The sequence below is a fragment of the Camponotus floridanus genome, unplaced genomic scaffold (genome assembly GCF_003227725.1).
Source record: "Camponotus floridanus strain SB8 unplaced genomic scaffold, Cflo_v7.5 scaffold100, whole genome shotgun sequence".
NCBI classification, from domain to species: Eukaryota; Metazoa; Arthropoda; class Insecta; order Hymenoptera; family Formicidae; genus Camponotus; species Camponotus floridanus.
Genome location: NW_020229216.1, coordinates 478,145 through 495,715, shown reverse-complemented (window position 1 = coordinate 495,715; position 17,571 = coordinate 478,145). Strand labels below are relative to the sequence as shown.

General features: G+C 31.3%; 1 protein-coding gene across 5 annotated transcripts in view; it reads left to right on the top strand.

Annotated features, from left to right (window-relative positions):
• Positions 1 to 7,213, top strand: part of LOC105249529 (aryl hydrocarbon receptor protein 1) — a 193,625-nt gene extending 186,412 nt beyond the window's left edge. For 3 of the 5 annotated variants that reach the window (XM_025409910.1, XM_011255066.3, XM_025409908.1), the window contains 7 exons: positions 21 to 230; positions 2,718 to 3,012; positions 3,297 to 3,438; positions 3,505 to 3,972; positions 4,155 to 5,084; positions 6,053 to 6,349; positions 6,848 to 7,213. In XM_025409910.1, coding sequence (XP_025265695.1) covers positions 21 to 230; positions 2,718 to 3,012; positions 3,297 to 3,438; positions 3,505 to 3,972; positions 4,155 to 5,084; positions 6,053 to 6,308 — 2,301 coding nt within the window. In that variant the 3' untranslated portion in view covers positions 6,309 to 6,349; positions 6,848 to 7,213. The remainder of the gene's footprint in view (positions 1 to 20; positions 231 to 2,717; positions 3,013 to 3,296; positions 3,439 to 3,504; positions 3,973 to 4,154; positions 5,085 to 6,052; positions 6,350 to 6,847) is intronic. The other 2 variants (XR_889055.3, XM_011255067.3) reach the window with 2 other exon arrangements.
• Positions 7,214 to 17,571: the final 10,358 nt, after the last annotated feature.

Below are 17,571 nucleotides of genomic sequence, written 5' to 3'. Positions count from 1 at the left end.
CTTATTCATTTTTTTTCCAGTCTGACATCGTCCATCAGAGTGTCTACGAACTGGTGCATAGCGAGGACCGGGAGGAATTGCAGCGGCAATTAATGTGGAATTCTTTCCTGCCTGCCGAAAGTGCAAGTCTGCCCTTGCACGATGCACTTTCACCCCAGCATTGTCACCTGCTGGAGCGCAGCTTTACAGTTCGCTTCCGTTGTCTGTTGGACAATACATCCGGCTTTCTCGTATGTATACATTCCCTTATATTGCATTATTTATTCCGCATCTTTTTGCTTACGTTTTTTAATTCTTAATCATTAATTCACACAATCCACGAAAGACGATCTTTTAAATCTATTTTAGATCTATATTATGGATATGTTTTATATAAATGTCTCAAAAGTTTCTACTCTGGTTTTATTAGTCTAAAGAATCTTTAACTTCTTTTATTATTTAAAACAAACTTTTGTTTTAATTTTTGATATTTAAATAGGAGCTCCCAACTTTGTTAAGATTAAAGTCGATATTTTATTTGATTTAGTTTTTCATATTAAATAACTAAAAGATTAATAATTAACATTAATACAAACTATCATAATTAAACTAATTTGCAATTTATTTATTTGCTCTCTGAAAACCGAAATTAATTCCATCTCAGTACTCCATTTTCCTTTGTGAAAGCACGTAAACGATCTCGAGATCTCTGCGGCGAGTGCGTCAGATAATTACAATAAACGACGCGTACGCCAGGAGGAAAAGAGTCTAGAGTAAGGACCAAGCCAAGTCTCTTCACGGTTACAAAAGAGATGTGCCGGCATACAAAACAATAATTAATAATTTCACTGTCGTAAAGAGAAGAGGAACGAACTCTTTTCTACCGCCACTGTTTCCTCCGCTCTCGTGTAATTGCTTTTCTTTTCGTCCATCTTGCCATTCACCTCTCCTTCTCCGATCCTTCCTCCCGGGTTGTCTCCTACTTACCCTCTCAACCTGCCACCGAAGCTAAGTCGCAAAGATATACATCATTATTATTTGCAGCTTTATACCAAAGATTTTTTCTTAATTTTGCGAAAAATTAAACAAATACGTTTTAATACACATAATAAATTATAATTATAAATTATTTTTACGCAACAACAGAAAAGTAAATTAATTAAACGCAGTGAATTAAAAATGAAGTAAATAATAAAGACGCTGACTAATCATAATTTTATCGGGCGACAGGAAACTTGACGGTCAATTTAATTTATACATAAATAAATATGATTGTGTCATTTCTGGGAAATAGGAGTTTTTTAACCGCAAGGAAATATTCTCACAAATTTCCTGAACATTCCCAGAGAAATTTCGAACAGCGCTTACGTAAAAACGGCCTTAAATCTGGGCCGTAGGGCCGACATTATTCCCCGCGCAAAAGCTGAACGTGTATAATAATAGACCCAGCCAATGAACCGTGACAGCGCGGCGAAGATTGAAACGATAATTCGTCCGGACGGCCGAGCTGTCCATCGTTGGTACCGTTGTCCCGATGGCGTTCAAGAAAAGGTATAAATCAAGGACCCGAACAAAACCAGGTTCTCCATTCCTCCGGGAAGGAGGAGGAGAAAAAAATCGGGCGAAGGGAAAAGAGAAGGGAGGTCGAGGTACGAAGAGACGCGGCAAAACACTAATTATCTTACGGCAAACACACCGCGGATGCGCGCACAGGCGATGTCGAGCGCGACGTGGTCGGAGAGAGATAGCACGATGGTATTAACTTTGGCAAGGAGGACACAAGGACGAGAGTGCGAGAAAGAGAAAGAGGAGTCAGGGTCCCGAACACCGCGCCCGAGCTCGGGAGTTTGGCAAAAACGGCGCCGCTTTGACGTTTATGAAAATGAAACTGTAATCGTAAAAGAGGGTTTACGGCGCAAGAGATTCATCCGCCGCCACCTCTTTCAGGATCTACCTCCGGAACCTCGGCGGTATCCTTCGCGATGGGACATACGATGGATCTAGCTATCGGACGCTTTCTTTTATTTTTCTTATCCTTTTCATCGGATAGATCTATATTCCGTTTCCAATGCCACGAGCACGATCTGTTACTCGCATCCACGGATGCTGTGCGCGAGATTTTTCGAGAAATATGTTTTACGAGAGGAATATTTCAAAAAGGATATATAATATTCATAATTTATATCTAGTAATGTAAGGCGAAATAATTTATATAATAAATAGTTATAATAATTAATATAATGATTGTGTTTATAATAATAAACTCCATATCAACTACTAAATTTAATAAAAAAAATTTTTTTCATAGCAAATATATACATACTATACACATAATTAATTATTTAAAAATAAAATACCTTATTCAAATATTTATTTATAATGTAACGTAACAGATATTATTTTAGATAAGTTACAAACCCAGATTACCACTCGATGTAGAAAGTATGCAAAATAACATTTTATATATTTTTAAAAAGAATCGCATGCACGGAGAATAAAATTGTCAAATCAAATAATCAAAAAATTTATGTTTATTTAACTAATTAATATTTGCTGCATTTTGTATCAATTATAATTTTACATGTGACATTTATATAAATTGATTGTTTGATAATTAATTTTTTAAATTAATGTTTGGCAATTACTTTTCTAAATTAATATTTGACAATTAATTTTCTAAATTATTTATTTTAAATTTAAATAACTTTTCATTCTAATTTTCAAATAATTTGTTGCAGCGTCTCGACATCAGGGGCCGAGTTAAAGTACTTCATGGTCAGAACCGGAAGACGGAAGAGCCGCCGTTGGCCCTGTTCGCCCTGTGCACACCATTCGGGCCTCCTTCGCTCTTAGAAGTGCCGCAGAAGGAAGTAATGTTTAAAAGCAAGCATAAATTGGATCTCGCGCTCGTAACGATGGATCAAAGAGGAAAGATGCTCTTAGGCTATTCTGACGCGGAACTAACGAATCTCGGTGGCTACGATCTAGTCCATTACGACGACTTGGCTTACGTCGCTAGTGCGCATCAAGAATGTAAGTATATTATGTTTTTAAATTATAGAAAATTGCTGCGTGCAGGAAAGATAATATTTTATCACAATAGAAAGTAGAAATCAGTTTGTTAAAGATATGGTCAATTAACATGAAAGCTGGCTAATATTAAAAACTTGCTAATTATTTTATTTACTTGATAGTATTAATACTTTTTTTTATTGCTGCAAAGTTGATTCGATTGAAATATAATCATGTCATATTATCTTACGGAATCAAATAATAAACGAATATGAGAATTATTTTAATCTAATTTGCATTTCCAGTATTGAAAACTGGTGCATCAGGTATGATAGCCTATAGATTTCAAACGAAAGACGGCGGATGGCAGTGGCTGCAAACTAGCTCTAGATTGGTCTACAAAAATTCGAAACCAGATTTTGTACTCAGTACTCATCGGCCTCTCATGTAAGTTTCAGCACTAGCGTTAACAAAGGAATTGGCATTACAATTGGCATTTTTTTTATATTTCAGGGAAGAAGAAGGTCGAGACTTGCTCGGCAAACGTACGATGGATTTCAAAGTGAGCTATTTGGATGCTGGATTGACCAACAGCTACTTTTCGGATAGTGACAGTTTAACGGGATCAGTTATGACGCCGACGTTACCGGCACAGCCGGCACCTCAGAGAGGGAATAGACGATACAAGACGCATCTGCGAGACTTTCTTTCGACATGCCGAAGCAAACGTAGCAAACTCTCCGCTCAATCGTCGGTCTCGCCACCGGTGACTCCCACAGTCGCGTCCGTGGATTATCTTGCGGCGGACACCAGCGCAGCAGCCGCAGTTGCGGCAGCCTATAGCAATTTAAATACCATGTATCCGACGCCGTATGCGCCAACAGCAGTAGCGGCTAGTACCGATCCTTCCTTGACGACTTACATCGGTCACACGGGCAACTATCATCAAACGCTCTATCCAGCAACTGCCTTAGATAACAGGTAAGTTGATTTAAACTGATGCAAATTTCTCGAACTTTAAACTACCATGAGAAATTTAATTAATTTAGATAGTTTATTATAAAGTATTTAATTTACTAAATAAATCATAGTATGAAATAGCAAATGTAATATAAATGATAGAGAAAATTGTATTATTTATATTATTTATATTTCTTACACAGATATCTCACGGCTGCAACAGAGAATCTATTCCAATATAGGCCGCTGGGCTCATATTATCCAGAATATCACACCGGCACTACGTACAATGGCTTCATCGACGTATCGTTGCCCACATACGAGACTCATCAGTTGACTAGCAAGACAGAAGAGAAACTCTACTGCCAACAACTGAGCAGTAACGAATCGCCCAAATATAGCTATGTGGAAACGAGACATCCCGGTAGCGTCAGCGGTTCGCCATACGCTGCCAGTCCAGTAGCGAGCGCATCTACGATGCATCCAGCGACGACCGACATGAATGTTGTACGCGCCGGAAGCAGACATTCACTAGAAGGCGCGTCGTCCAGCAATTCCGCTGGCAGTTCACCAGTGACCGGCGCAGCCAACGGTATGTTGACACCGAAGATAGAGGACGTAAAGCCCGAAGTGTACAGTAACGAGGCGCCACGGCAGACCGTGCTGATGTGGGGCGCGCCGCCATCGCGCACGCCACCCAGAAACAATGGCAGCTATAGCCCGCCGACACCACACTCGACTCATTCTTCCACGCACTCGACCAACACCACTGGCGATCCGCTAAAATCGCTGGCGGAGATGAATTCCATGAATGGAGATTGCAAATGGCGGCAAACCTCCCCTACGGATCAACAGTCAAGCCCGCCAAGAAATAATAAAACGCAACAATCTCAGCAACAGCAACATCATCACCAGCAGCAACAACACCAACAGTATCCGGTGACCACGTCTCAGTATCAAGCGGCTGCAGTCGCTGCCGCGGCAGCCGCCAGCACCATTGGTTACACGCATTCTCATCCAGGTCATGGCGGGCACGGAGAAGCGGGCTCCGAGGTATGGCAAGGAGTGCAACATCACTACCAGTACTATCCCTACCACCATCACCACCCCGCACCACCAAGGCACACGCCCCAGTGAGTGTCACTGCTGCCTCACAGATTTTATTATAATTTTCCATTGATGCATTTATAATAAGGTGATCAATCTTCGAAAAAGATTAATATGTTCTGTTTATTCTGCTTATAATTGATTTTACTTTTATATTGATTTGCAAGAAACAAATTTTGATTTATCCGCTTAAGGAAAACTTTAATTTTGAAGATTATATCTTTTCACCCTGAATCGGATATTATGTACACATTATCTACATAAATATAAAATTGTTAATTGTGTTAATAGTAAAATCGCTTTTTACAATCGTATTTATATTTTAAATATGAAAAGTTAAAAGAGTAGAAGTAATAATAATTTCAATAAATCAACATTTTGAATATTTTTGGAAGGATTGGTCACCTAAATTTAGCGTGAATGAGAAATGCTATAGTGACGAATGGCTCATGGCTAATCAAAAATTTTTTCTGTATCATTTTACATATAATTATAATAATTATTTAGAAAGTTCATTGCTACTATTATATGAATCATTAAATTTATGAAACAATTCCAATATGAGCATAATTTTAAAATTTAACGTTACTTTTAACATCATTAAAATCAAGTAAACCAAATATATAAATATTAATACATAAGAAATAATCGCAAGACAATTTTTATACCATTAGAAAATCACACATTTTGATTTTCAATTTAATTTTTTAAGAAAAGCCTCAAGCATGCCTTAAAGATAAAATAAGGCATAATTTGTTATGGCGTTTTTGCACTATTATTTTATTCATAAGCTATTACTAGTTGATTTTTTGCATCAAATCAAGCTTTACAATTAGCTAATATTTTAAATTTATCTAAACAAGCCATATATCTAAACTTTTTTAGTAATATTAATATGCCGATTTTCAGTTACTCTAATGGCTCTATGTCACTATCTGAAGTAAGAGAAGCGTACATTTAGTACATGTAAGATAACGGTGAAACCATCCATTTGGTTGCAGCACGCCACCGTCAGTTGCGGGAACGGGGACGGGGGTGGGAACAGGCATGGGCATGGGCACCGTGGCGGACAACAACACCAACAACAGCAACAACGTCTTATACCACCCTCCGCACCACCACCACCACGTAGTGGGATCATCAGCGGCAACAGCGGGAATGGGCCCGCCTGTTCCACAGATTCCAAACCGGACGCCGGGAGTCCTCTGTTGTCCATCTCTGAGGTGACTAACACCCTGCTCAACCAATAGTCCCTTTGTAACCTCGGCGTCGCTTTATATCAGTGATGAAGGTACGTTCATGGTTGTTCAACCGATGTTAAATAGATACGCAACATCACCGAAGCTAATTTAGCGATTCAATAAGAGAATGAACTGTTTCGAAAATATAGAGAAAATAACTTTGAATACCCTATTTTCGGATTATAAAAATATATATTACGATATAAAAAAAGATTGTTTTCTAGTAGATTTTATTGTCAAATGGTTCATGTTCTCAGTAAAACACTCAATTGTAATATAATATAGTTTTATTTTTAATTAGAAAAAAGTAAAGCATTATTAGAATAATAATAATGTATAATGTGTAAATGGAAATATATAAAGAACAAAAAATATCCCAACAAAATTTTCATCAAAATATAATTAATTAATTAATTGAAACTGAATTTACGAAAGAAAAAATGATCGACACTTTTTGCTTTAATTTAATTTTGATATAGATATAAAATTATTCTTATATATGAGATTTAAAAAAAATAATGCATTGTCTTCTGTTTGTATTTCTGCAGGTATCTCTGAAAGGATATCTTCACCGAAGCGGATTCCAAAACACGTCACTGTACCATACAGATAATTGTCGATTACAAGAATTAAGAGTATTCTTATTAAGAGTATTCTATTAGTACTGTAACATACTCATTACAAAAGTAATAACCAGTCTACTATTACATAACTTTCATTGTATTGATTTATCTGATACGTTAAGTGGATATTCTTCAGGATTCATAGTTTGAGTCTGCATGTACACTGATCATGATCTTATGTACGTAAGGGGCAGCGATCACACACAAAGCGCATATCTTACAATTTCATTTTTGCAATTATAGAATGCAATTAATGAGTAGCAATAGTACTTCATTGCAGAATGAATAAAAATAAAAGAACTGATGAATTTCAAAGTAATTTTTGTATTTTTTCGAAGATTAACTTTTCAAAAATACATATTCAAATGTTTATCTCAATTCATTTTCCTTTTAATATGAGAATATAAATTTTTAATTTATTGTATATTATTCTGCTATATCAAAATAAAAGCAATCTTTATTATATTATAGAATAAGGAAAGTCGAAAGAAGTAAAGGCTTATACATACTCTGAATAAGAACAAATTTTATGTATTTTATTTTTATCTAATTATAATAAATAAGTGCGCGTGTTTTTATTCTGCAATGAACAGGAGAAAATATAGTGTAAGATAGTGATCACTGCCCGGACACTAAAACAAAATAAGATTAATGAACGACATTCCTTTGAACCAAAAACCGTCAAGCGTTATTTTTATATTTGAAAGCACAAAATTCGTCATTCGATCGGACTAGGACAAGCGCAACATACGCGGCTTTAGTTTGTATTAATAATGCGTCTACGTATTTGTACTGTAATTCTAATTCTCTAATGCGCACTTTTGTATCCCGTGCTATTGCGTTTGTATAATTTTTTTTTCTAAAAGAGGATATATGAATTCTGTGATATGTGTTAGGTAATTTAAAACAATGTTCTTCAAAGAGAAGGCATACTTGAGTGTAATATTTATTGACATAGAATGAGACGATATAAAGAAAACTCGTCGAGTAATGATCAAGTAGTGAAAGATACGAGCGACATATCGTGTGATACGAATTATATAAATATAGAAATACACGAGAGCGAATCCTTTTAAATAAAAGTTGGAAGTATATTCCGATTAATTGAAAAGTCGATTCTCAATGAGGACATATGTTTTAAGAATGCATACAATGTAAGAAGCGATGGTCTTAAAAACATTTCGAGCAAATTGTTATTAGCAAGCGATAGTCTTGTTTAAACGAAAACGTACACACTATTAACATTCCACATATACGTATTAGCGATCTCTCTTTCAGTTACATGCATCGAAATGAAATTCCTGTTATCGGGATAAAGGCAAAGGGTAAAGTAAGGTGTTCTCTTCCTTTTACAATAAACCTACTTTCCGCTTTACACATTTTTTTATAAAAATCAAGACTCTATCACACTAAACATTTTTAAATAAATTCACTATTTCTGCGTGACTCTTGGCTTCCTACATATTTATTTTGAATAATAATTTATAATAATGAGCAGAGATTAAAAAAAGGTAATGTTCCTGTTTACATCATCGATTAATCTTAATGTAAAAATAAAAATTTATCCATGGCAAACCAATTTTGAACAATTGGTATATTGTATATTGTATTATAAAATAAAAAGTCGTTATAAATTTTTTTCTGAGAATATTTCACGACATTTTTTATTGTACTGGAATATTATGGAATCACGCACGTGCGTTTATACTTATAGCGATAAAAATATATCACATTAAAAATATAAATAAATTTTTATGGAATACATTATTAATAAATTGCGATTAAACTCTTTCTATGAGTCAAATTTAAAAATTGTTGGCGGATGATAATTTTTTTCTGAACATAATTTTATACTTTGATTAATCAATTATTGTAACGGGAACAAAACTTTGGTTCTTAAGTTACTCAGATTCTCTTTCGAGCATCAAGAATCTCGCTAAAATCGAAAATGATACAATGTTTGTAGCCTGTTAATTCGGCTAAAACTCAGTCTTGCCAATATTTTTGTTAATAAGTTTGTAATTTTTGTACTTAATTAATTTATACATATTATTTATATGTATACGTGTAATTCGTGTTTAGCAATGCTAGATGGGCCTTCCAATAATTTTAAGTGCATTCTCACTTGCAAAGTCAAGGAAATCTCCGAGAATTCTCATTAAACCACATCGACAAAAAAAGAGAAAATCCGTGCGATAAAGAATATTATATGAACACAAGAAGAAGAAAGCTATTTTAAGATATCATTGAAAGAGCTATTATTTCCACGCGCTTTTAAAAAAAGCATAACATTGCATATCCATTGCAATCGCATATCAAAGTGGTAAAAATAAAACGTTAAAGAGAGAGCGAGATATATTTAGATATTCTCTTCCATACTTTTCGAAAAAAATCATCACATTATTTATTAATTATAATATGTAAGACGTATATCAGGTGTGTTGTAAAAATGACGCTCCCGTTAATAAGTGAATTCTGTTTCCTACACGTTTCATTCTTAACGCGTAGTACTTTTTATATGTTCACATACTTATGAGATATGTGTCTATATTTTAGCATAATCAAAGCACCGGATGCAAAAATTAAAAAAACGCCTTTTTTATGCGAATATACTGTATATGATTTTATTTACAATTAAGGGCATGAATGTCTAGATAAGAATAATTAACGAAATATATTGAAAATATAAAAAAGTGCAGGAGCACATTACTTCTATAATTAAGATCTTTAAAGCAAGATTTTAAAATGTCTCGCTGATCTTTGCAATATTTATGAAACAATCTTTTGCATCCCGATCTTCGATTATCTAAAAATATCCCACTCTACTTTGATTGACTTTGTAATTAAATACAATTCAAGATGATATTGAAACTTGCTACTATCAAACATATCTTCATTATTTTTCGAATAACTTGTCATTTATAGAAATATACATATAAAAAGTTGTTAAGTTGAAAAATTGAAATTGAAGCATTGAAAAAAATACTTTTAAAAATTAGATTATACTAAAAACATTTAATTAAAATTTTTTAAAGTAATCGATTATTTTTCGATTATTCATTTCTAATTCAATTCTGATTTACTTTATTTTATTAAAGTCTTCCTTATATCTTTGAAATACGTTACAATTTTCAAAATATGATTCCTTTAACGACCGATTCTAGATTTTTGTGAAAGAAACAAATCACAAAATGAAACATGTAATCAAAAATAGAGAAAGATAAAAAAATTATTACAAAAATAAGGACATGTTGATAGTAGACTGTTTCAAACCGATATCTTGTATATCTATATTTCTGACTTATTGTTATAGCTTGCGAAAGAGATATCCTCGTTTCTCTGCAATATCCTTATAAATGTTAAGAAGCTATTATTATTATAAGTAATCGAGTCTAGTCCATTCATAAAAAAAGCGAATTAGTAACGATATGCTTAAATTGTGATAATATTCTCGCTATAAAGCTAATTTAACCGACAATCTTATTAATTATCACTGTAAGTTTCCTCGGCGCGTTAACATGTAAATGTAATTCTAAGAAAGGATAATAAAATATAATATCTCACGAAAGAAGGAGAGAAAGAGAAAGAGAGATATTAATCGACAGTCTTCTCTACACATATATGTTAAATTGCGATCGCGAGGATATTTTGACGATCTAAGCATAAATGTATATTCATTGTATATTTGAAGTAAGGTATCTTATATTATATAATAACGAGCATATAATTAAGATCATAGTCAGTACAGATTTTCAAGCAGCTATTCGTATAGATAAAAAATATGTACCTTATTTTCTGGCAATTGCCTCGGAAGAAAAACGCAATTGAAGAGCTCGATCTTATAATTTTGCTAAGAAAGTTCGCTTCTTCGAGATATTCCGGAGATGATCAATTCGTTGTTTCAAGCGCTTCGCAAAACAATTTTGACATTTCCGTGATGAAACAATTTCTTGAAAAATATTGTTGGATTCTTCTTTTTCGTTAATATTTCAATATATGAAGCTAAAATATAGATAATTAAAATTAAATTTCTTCCAACAATTTGTATTTGTAATCTTGACACTTTTCTCGCGCGCTTACGACGGATACTCTCCGGTCGAAGACGAAGAAGCGAAATATGCATGTGCGTTTATTGTGAAAATCACTAAGACGGTCAATGCGCGATAGTGCGTGGGCGATAAACTATCGAATCATAGGAAAGGGATGATAGGACTTACATTTCGTTCTTCTTTCTGCAAGCAATTTTGTTTCATATTTCTAAACGTATCCAAGTCGACACAGTATCATGCCAAACCGAATTTTGAATCTTGATCACTCCATCCATTTTTCTCTGATATACTATATCCGATAGGATATAAATCTAGCTATTATTAACACCATTGCTAAAGATATAAGTTCTACAAATAAAATTTTAAAACTGTATCAAATGTTTATATATATGAAATAAATTATAATAATGCAATAAAAAATCGAATTAACTTTTCTCTTTCCTATTATTTTTCTTATCATAGAAGCCTTTTAGGCTTTTTCTTTGTCATGATGAATAGAAATCCATACAGGACAGAAACAATATTGCGATAATATTATTAATATTATTGCTACAATATTCTAATTACAATTTAACACAAAGATATTACGGCATAAAAGTTATTCAATATCTGTTCCAATTCATTTTGACGGAAAAATTTAAAAACTGATCTGGAAAACAGTATTTAAAAAATATTGTGATGTAATGATATCGACCTGTGAATCATTATCATTCATTACTAATAAAAATTAAGGCAAGGGATACATAAAAGGGGATAAGAGAATTAATTATGTTATGATCTTTGGATCATTGATGCTAATTATAATAATATATTTTTAACAATATTAGAATTAATTATATTTCGATCAATGTTTTAAATTTTTTAAATTCTTGCTAATTAAACAATATACAATTTTAATCGAGAATCGATTAAGGGACAGATAACCAAAATATTAAATAATCACTTCGATCGTTGCGCGATTTTTACGGACAATAATTATTGTTTCGATACTTAGAGTCACAAATATAATTCATCCGTGTTATTTTATCGATCTACCTGACAATCTAAATATAATTTGGATTATGAGAGATCACGAAGTAAAACAGTCGAATTATAGATGCAAATAATTAGCATAATGAAAAGTTCCGTGTATAACTTGTTTAATAAATAATAAATTTTAATCAATAAATTAAAATACTTTATTAATTTAATGTTCCACGTTAATGTATATTTTGTAATATGCAAAATATTTCAGCAACGAATTATCGATACACGGCGTCCGGATTTGGCAATATAAAATATAAACAGTAGTGCCCTATACATTACCGCTTTGTCATCATTCGCACGGTGACTCTCGAACACGGAAGCAATGGTGAGAAACGCTTCGTATATTATAATTTTTTAACTAAATATGATTACGATTGGTATCGAAACATAATTTGCTATAAATATTAGTAATTAAATATTAATTATATAATATAAATAAAAATAAAACTGTATCGCAATGATAAATCTTTACCGAATCGTAATCATTCATTACTAATAAAAATTAAAGCAAGGGGCATAATATATCTTTAACAATATTAGAATTAATCATATTTAGACCAATATTTAAATTTTTTCAATCTTCGTTAATTAAACAATATACAATTTAATCGATAATTAATTAAATGATAGGAATCTAAAATGTTAAATAATCGCTTCGATCGTTGCGATCTTTACAATAATTATTATTTCAATACCTAGAGTCACAAATATAGTTCATCCGTGTTTGTACTTTATCGTTCTACTTGAAAATCTAAAAATGATTTGGATTATGAAAGAACACAAAGTAAAACATTCGAATTATAGATGCAAATAATTAGCATAACGAAAGGCTCCGTGATAAAGTGTTTAATAAATCAATTTTAATCACTAAATTAAAATATTTCATTAATTTAATATTCCGTTAGTGTATATTTTATAATATAAAATAATATAAAATATGTCGGAAATTATTGATAACACGATGTTCGACTTTGACAATATATAACGTTAACCGTAGCGCGCAAGGTTACGGCTTTGTCATCATTCGCATGGTGACTGTCGAGTAATAAGGTAGTGGTGAGAAACGCTTCGTATACTGTAATTTTTTTACTAAACACGATTACGATTAATATCGAAACATAATTTGCTATAAATTTTAACAAGAATTAATTAATTAAAAATTAATTAGCGACATGAAACAGTATCGTAACGATAAATCTTTATCGAGTCGCAATCATTCATTACTGCGAACAAAAATTGAAACAGGGGATACGTAAAAGGACATAGATTTAATTATGTTATAATCTTTCGATCCTTGATGATTATTATGACATTTCTTTAATTATATTACAATTAAATATATTCGATCAATGCTTTAAATATTCTCCTTGTTAATTAAACAATAGTTATGTATTATGACATGTAACTATTTTAATTTTACGATATATTAATACGTTAGATATATAAGATACATTAATATGTTAAAATATTTCAACAATGAATTAACAACAACATAGTACATAGTATCCGACATAAACAGTACCGCGCTAATGATTTTGTTTTACAGTCTTGTTATACAAATTTAAATTTATGTACTATATACTATATTACAAACTAAATTTCAAATTATATATTATATATTATATATATATTATATATAAAATTGTATATAAATTATATATATTTATTAATTATATATAAATTATATATAAATTATATATATAAATTATATATATATATATATATTATATATAAAATTATATATTATACAAATTATATAAAATTATATATAATATAACCTTCCCATGGGGTACACCTTGTCGCGGTGGGAGGGCTTAGTACTTGGATGGTGCTTTGAGGTTTATTGTAAATTTTTCTATTTATGATAAATCTTAAGGTGCCTGAATGGGAAGCTAAGTACCCTTTCGCGTCGTCGGTGCCGTCAACGTGCCGCGGACGGCAAGCGCTTCGTTATCGCGTTTTCGCGTTGTAGTATTTTCGCATCGTCGCGTTTTCGCGACACTTTTGGTCTTTATTTTTATAAAATTTTTAATCGCATCGAAACAGTGCGGAAATCGTTAAGTATCGCGCGTTAAATAACGAAAATAGCGATATAAAAATATCGCCCGTGAGTGCGGGAGTGCCGTTGAAAGTATCGCGCGTCAACAACATGAGAAAAGAATAGCCTGGGAGAGGCATCAGGCACCGATGAAACAATTCTATGGTAAGTAAATTATCGTTGATGTATAATTATTTATTAATTACGTGCATGCGATTTAAATTAAGTAATTAATCGCGTAATTTGATTTTTTATTTACATGACTTAAACAAGAGAAATAGAGAGAAATTTTTACATAAAAACTGTAATTTAAAAGTTTCTACGCTCTTCTATCGTGCGGAACTGAATATTCATGAAATAAATTATGATAGCGAAAATACCGTGCTGTTTCCGCGTCCATTTCGCATAGTTATACAAAATTATCGTTTTAACAAAAGAATTTTATCTCTGTCCCTCTCGTCAGATAATATTCCTAAGTATTGCTATTTAAATATAAAAAAATATCGAATAAGTGAAGATTTGATGTGATAAGTCAACGATTAAGTATTATCTTTACATAATTTAATGATCGCCTGCGATATTATAGAATCGTAAGTTAATTATTATGAATTTAATAATTTATTTTTTCAGTTATTATATTGGTACATTTACGAATTTTGTGCCGGAAAATATTCACTAATAAATTAATAAATTACGGTTGCGAAAACACCGTGTTTTTCCCTCGTTCTTTTCGCGTTCTTGACGAAATTACCATTTTAATAAAGGATTTTATTGCTGTCCCTTTTGTGAAATAATATTCCTGAATATTGCGCTAATTAAATAAAAGAAATATGGAATAAGAGTGTAAAGATTCTATGTGTTAAGTCAACGATTAAATATTAGCTTCATAATTAAATAAAATTAAACGATCATCTTCGATATTATAGAATCGCGAGTTAATTGCTATGAATTTAATCATTTGTTTCTTCGGTTACGTTTGTGTATTTATGAATTTCGTATCGGAAAATATTTATAAATAAATTAATAAATAAATTGCGGTTGCGAAAATATCGTGTTTTTCCCTTGTTCTTTTTGCGTTCTTAAACGAAATTATCGTCTTTTAATAAAAGAGTTATCGTTGTTCTTTTCGTTAGGTAAACGTTAATGAAAGTTACGTAACTCGTACCGCCGAGGAGTCGAAACGATTTTGATCCTGGGGAGTTATTTCTTATCGGTTTTTGTAAGATCCATTCGCGACGTCTAGTTTGGTGCCCCGTTAAAAATTGATAATTTTTATTGTAAGATTGGAAGTAATCCAATCACAAATATTTATTACCGCGATTAAAAATTGAAACAGGAGATACAAAAAGCCATAAGAAAATTAATTACGAACTTTCGATTAATTAATAATTATAATATTTTTTAACAATATTAGAATTAAATATATTTCGACCAATGCTTTAAATTTTTTTAATCCTTGTTAATTAAACAATATACAATTTAATTAATCGAGAATTGATTAAATTATAGGGATCCAAAATATTAAATAATCACTTCGATAATTGCGATTTTAACAAATAATAATTATTATTTTAATATTTAGAATCACAAATATATTTCATCCGTGTTACTTTATCGTTCTACATGATAATCTAAATATAATTTAGGATGTGAGAGAACGCGAAGTAAAACAATCGAATTATAGATGCACATAATTAACATAACGAAAGGTTCCGTGATAAATTGTTTAGTATATAATCAATTTTAATCAGTAAATTAAAATACTTCATTAATATAATATTCTGCGTTAATATATATTTTACAATTTATAAAATATTTCAGCAAATTATCGATATCATGGCCTTCGACTTTGGAAATATAAAATATAAACAGTAGCGCTCTATACGTTACCGCTTTGTCATCATTCGCACAGTGACTCTCGAGTAATAAAGTTGTGGTGAGAAACGCTTCGTATATTGTAATTTTTTTTGTTAAACACGTTTATGATTAGTCTTGAAACATAATTTGCTGCGAATATTAATATATAAATGTGAATTAATTAAAAATTAATTAACGACATGAAACTGTATCGCAACCATAAATCTTTATCGTATCGCAATCATTCACTACTGCGATTAAAAATTGAAACAGATTATACATAAAAGAGAATAAGAGATTAGGTTGCGATATTTCGATCATCGATACTTATTACAATATTTCTTTATAATATTAGAATATAATATCAGAATTTAATATATTTCGATCAATGTTTTAAATTCTCTCAATCATTGTTAATTAAATACATATTTTAATCGAAAATTGATTAAATTATAGGGATCTGAAATATAAAATAATCACTTTGATAATTGCGATTTTGACGGACAATAATTATTATTTTAATATCTAGAATCACAAATATATTTCGTCCGTGTTACTTTATCGTTTTACTTAATAATCTAAATATAATTTAGGATGTCAGAGAACGCGATGTAAAACAATCGAATTATAGATGCACATAATTAGCATAACGAAAGGTTCCGTGATAAATTGTTCAGTATATAATCAGTTTTAATCAGTAAATTAAAATACATAATTAATATAATATTCTGCGTTAATGTATATTTTACAATTTATAAAATATTTCAGCAAATTATCGATATCATGGCCTTCGACTTTGGAAATATAAAATATAAACAGTAGCGCTCTATACGTTACCGCTTTGTCATCATTCGCACAGTGACTCTCGAGTAATAAAGTTGTGGTGAGAAACGCTTCATATATTGTAATTTTTTTTGTTAAATACGTTTATGATTAGTCTTGAAACATAATTTGCTGCGAATATTAATATATAAATGTGAATTAATTAAAAATTAATTAACGGCATGAAACTGTATCGCAACCATAAATCTTTATCGTATCGCAATCATTCACTACTGCGATTAAAAATTGAAACAGATTATACATAAAAGAGGATAAGAGATTATGTTGCGATATTTCGATCATCGATATTTATTACAATATTTCTTTATAATATTAGAATATAATATCAGAATTAAATATATTTCGATCAATGTTTTAAATTCTCTCAATCATTGTTAATTAAATACACATTTTAATCGAAAATTCATTAAATTATAGGGATCTGAAATATAAAATAATCACTTTGATAATTGCGATTTTTACGTAATTAATTATTATTTTAATATTTAGAATCACAAATATATTTCGTCCGTGTTACTTTATCGTTCTACTTAATAATCTAAATATAATTTAGGATGTGAGAGAACGCGAAGTAAAACAATCGAATTATAGATGCACATAATTAACATAACGAAAGGTTCCGTGATAAATTGTTTAGTATATAATCAATTTTAATCAGTAAATTAAAATACTTCATTAATATAATATTCTGCGTTAATGTATATTTTACAATTCATAAAATATTTCAGCAAATTATCGATATCACGGCCTTCGATTTTAAAAATATAAACAGTAGCGCTCTATACGTTACCGCTTTGTCATCATTCGGACAGTGACTCTCGAGTAATAAAGTTGTG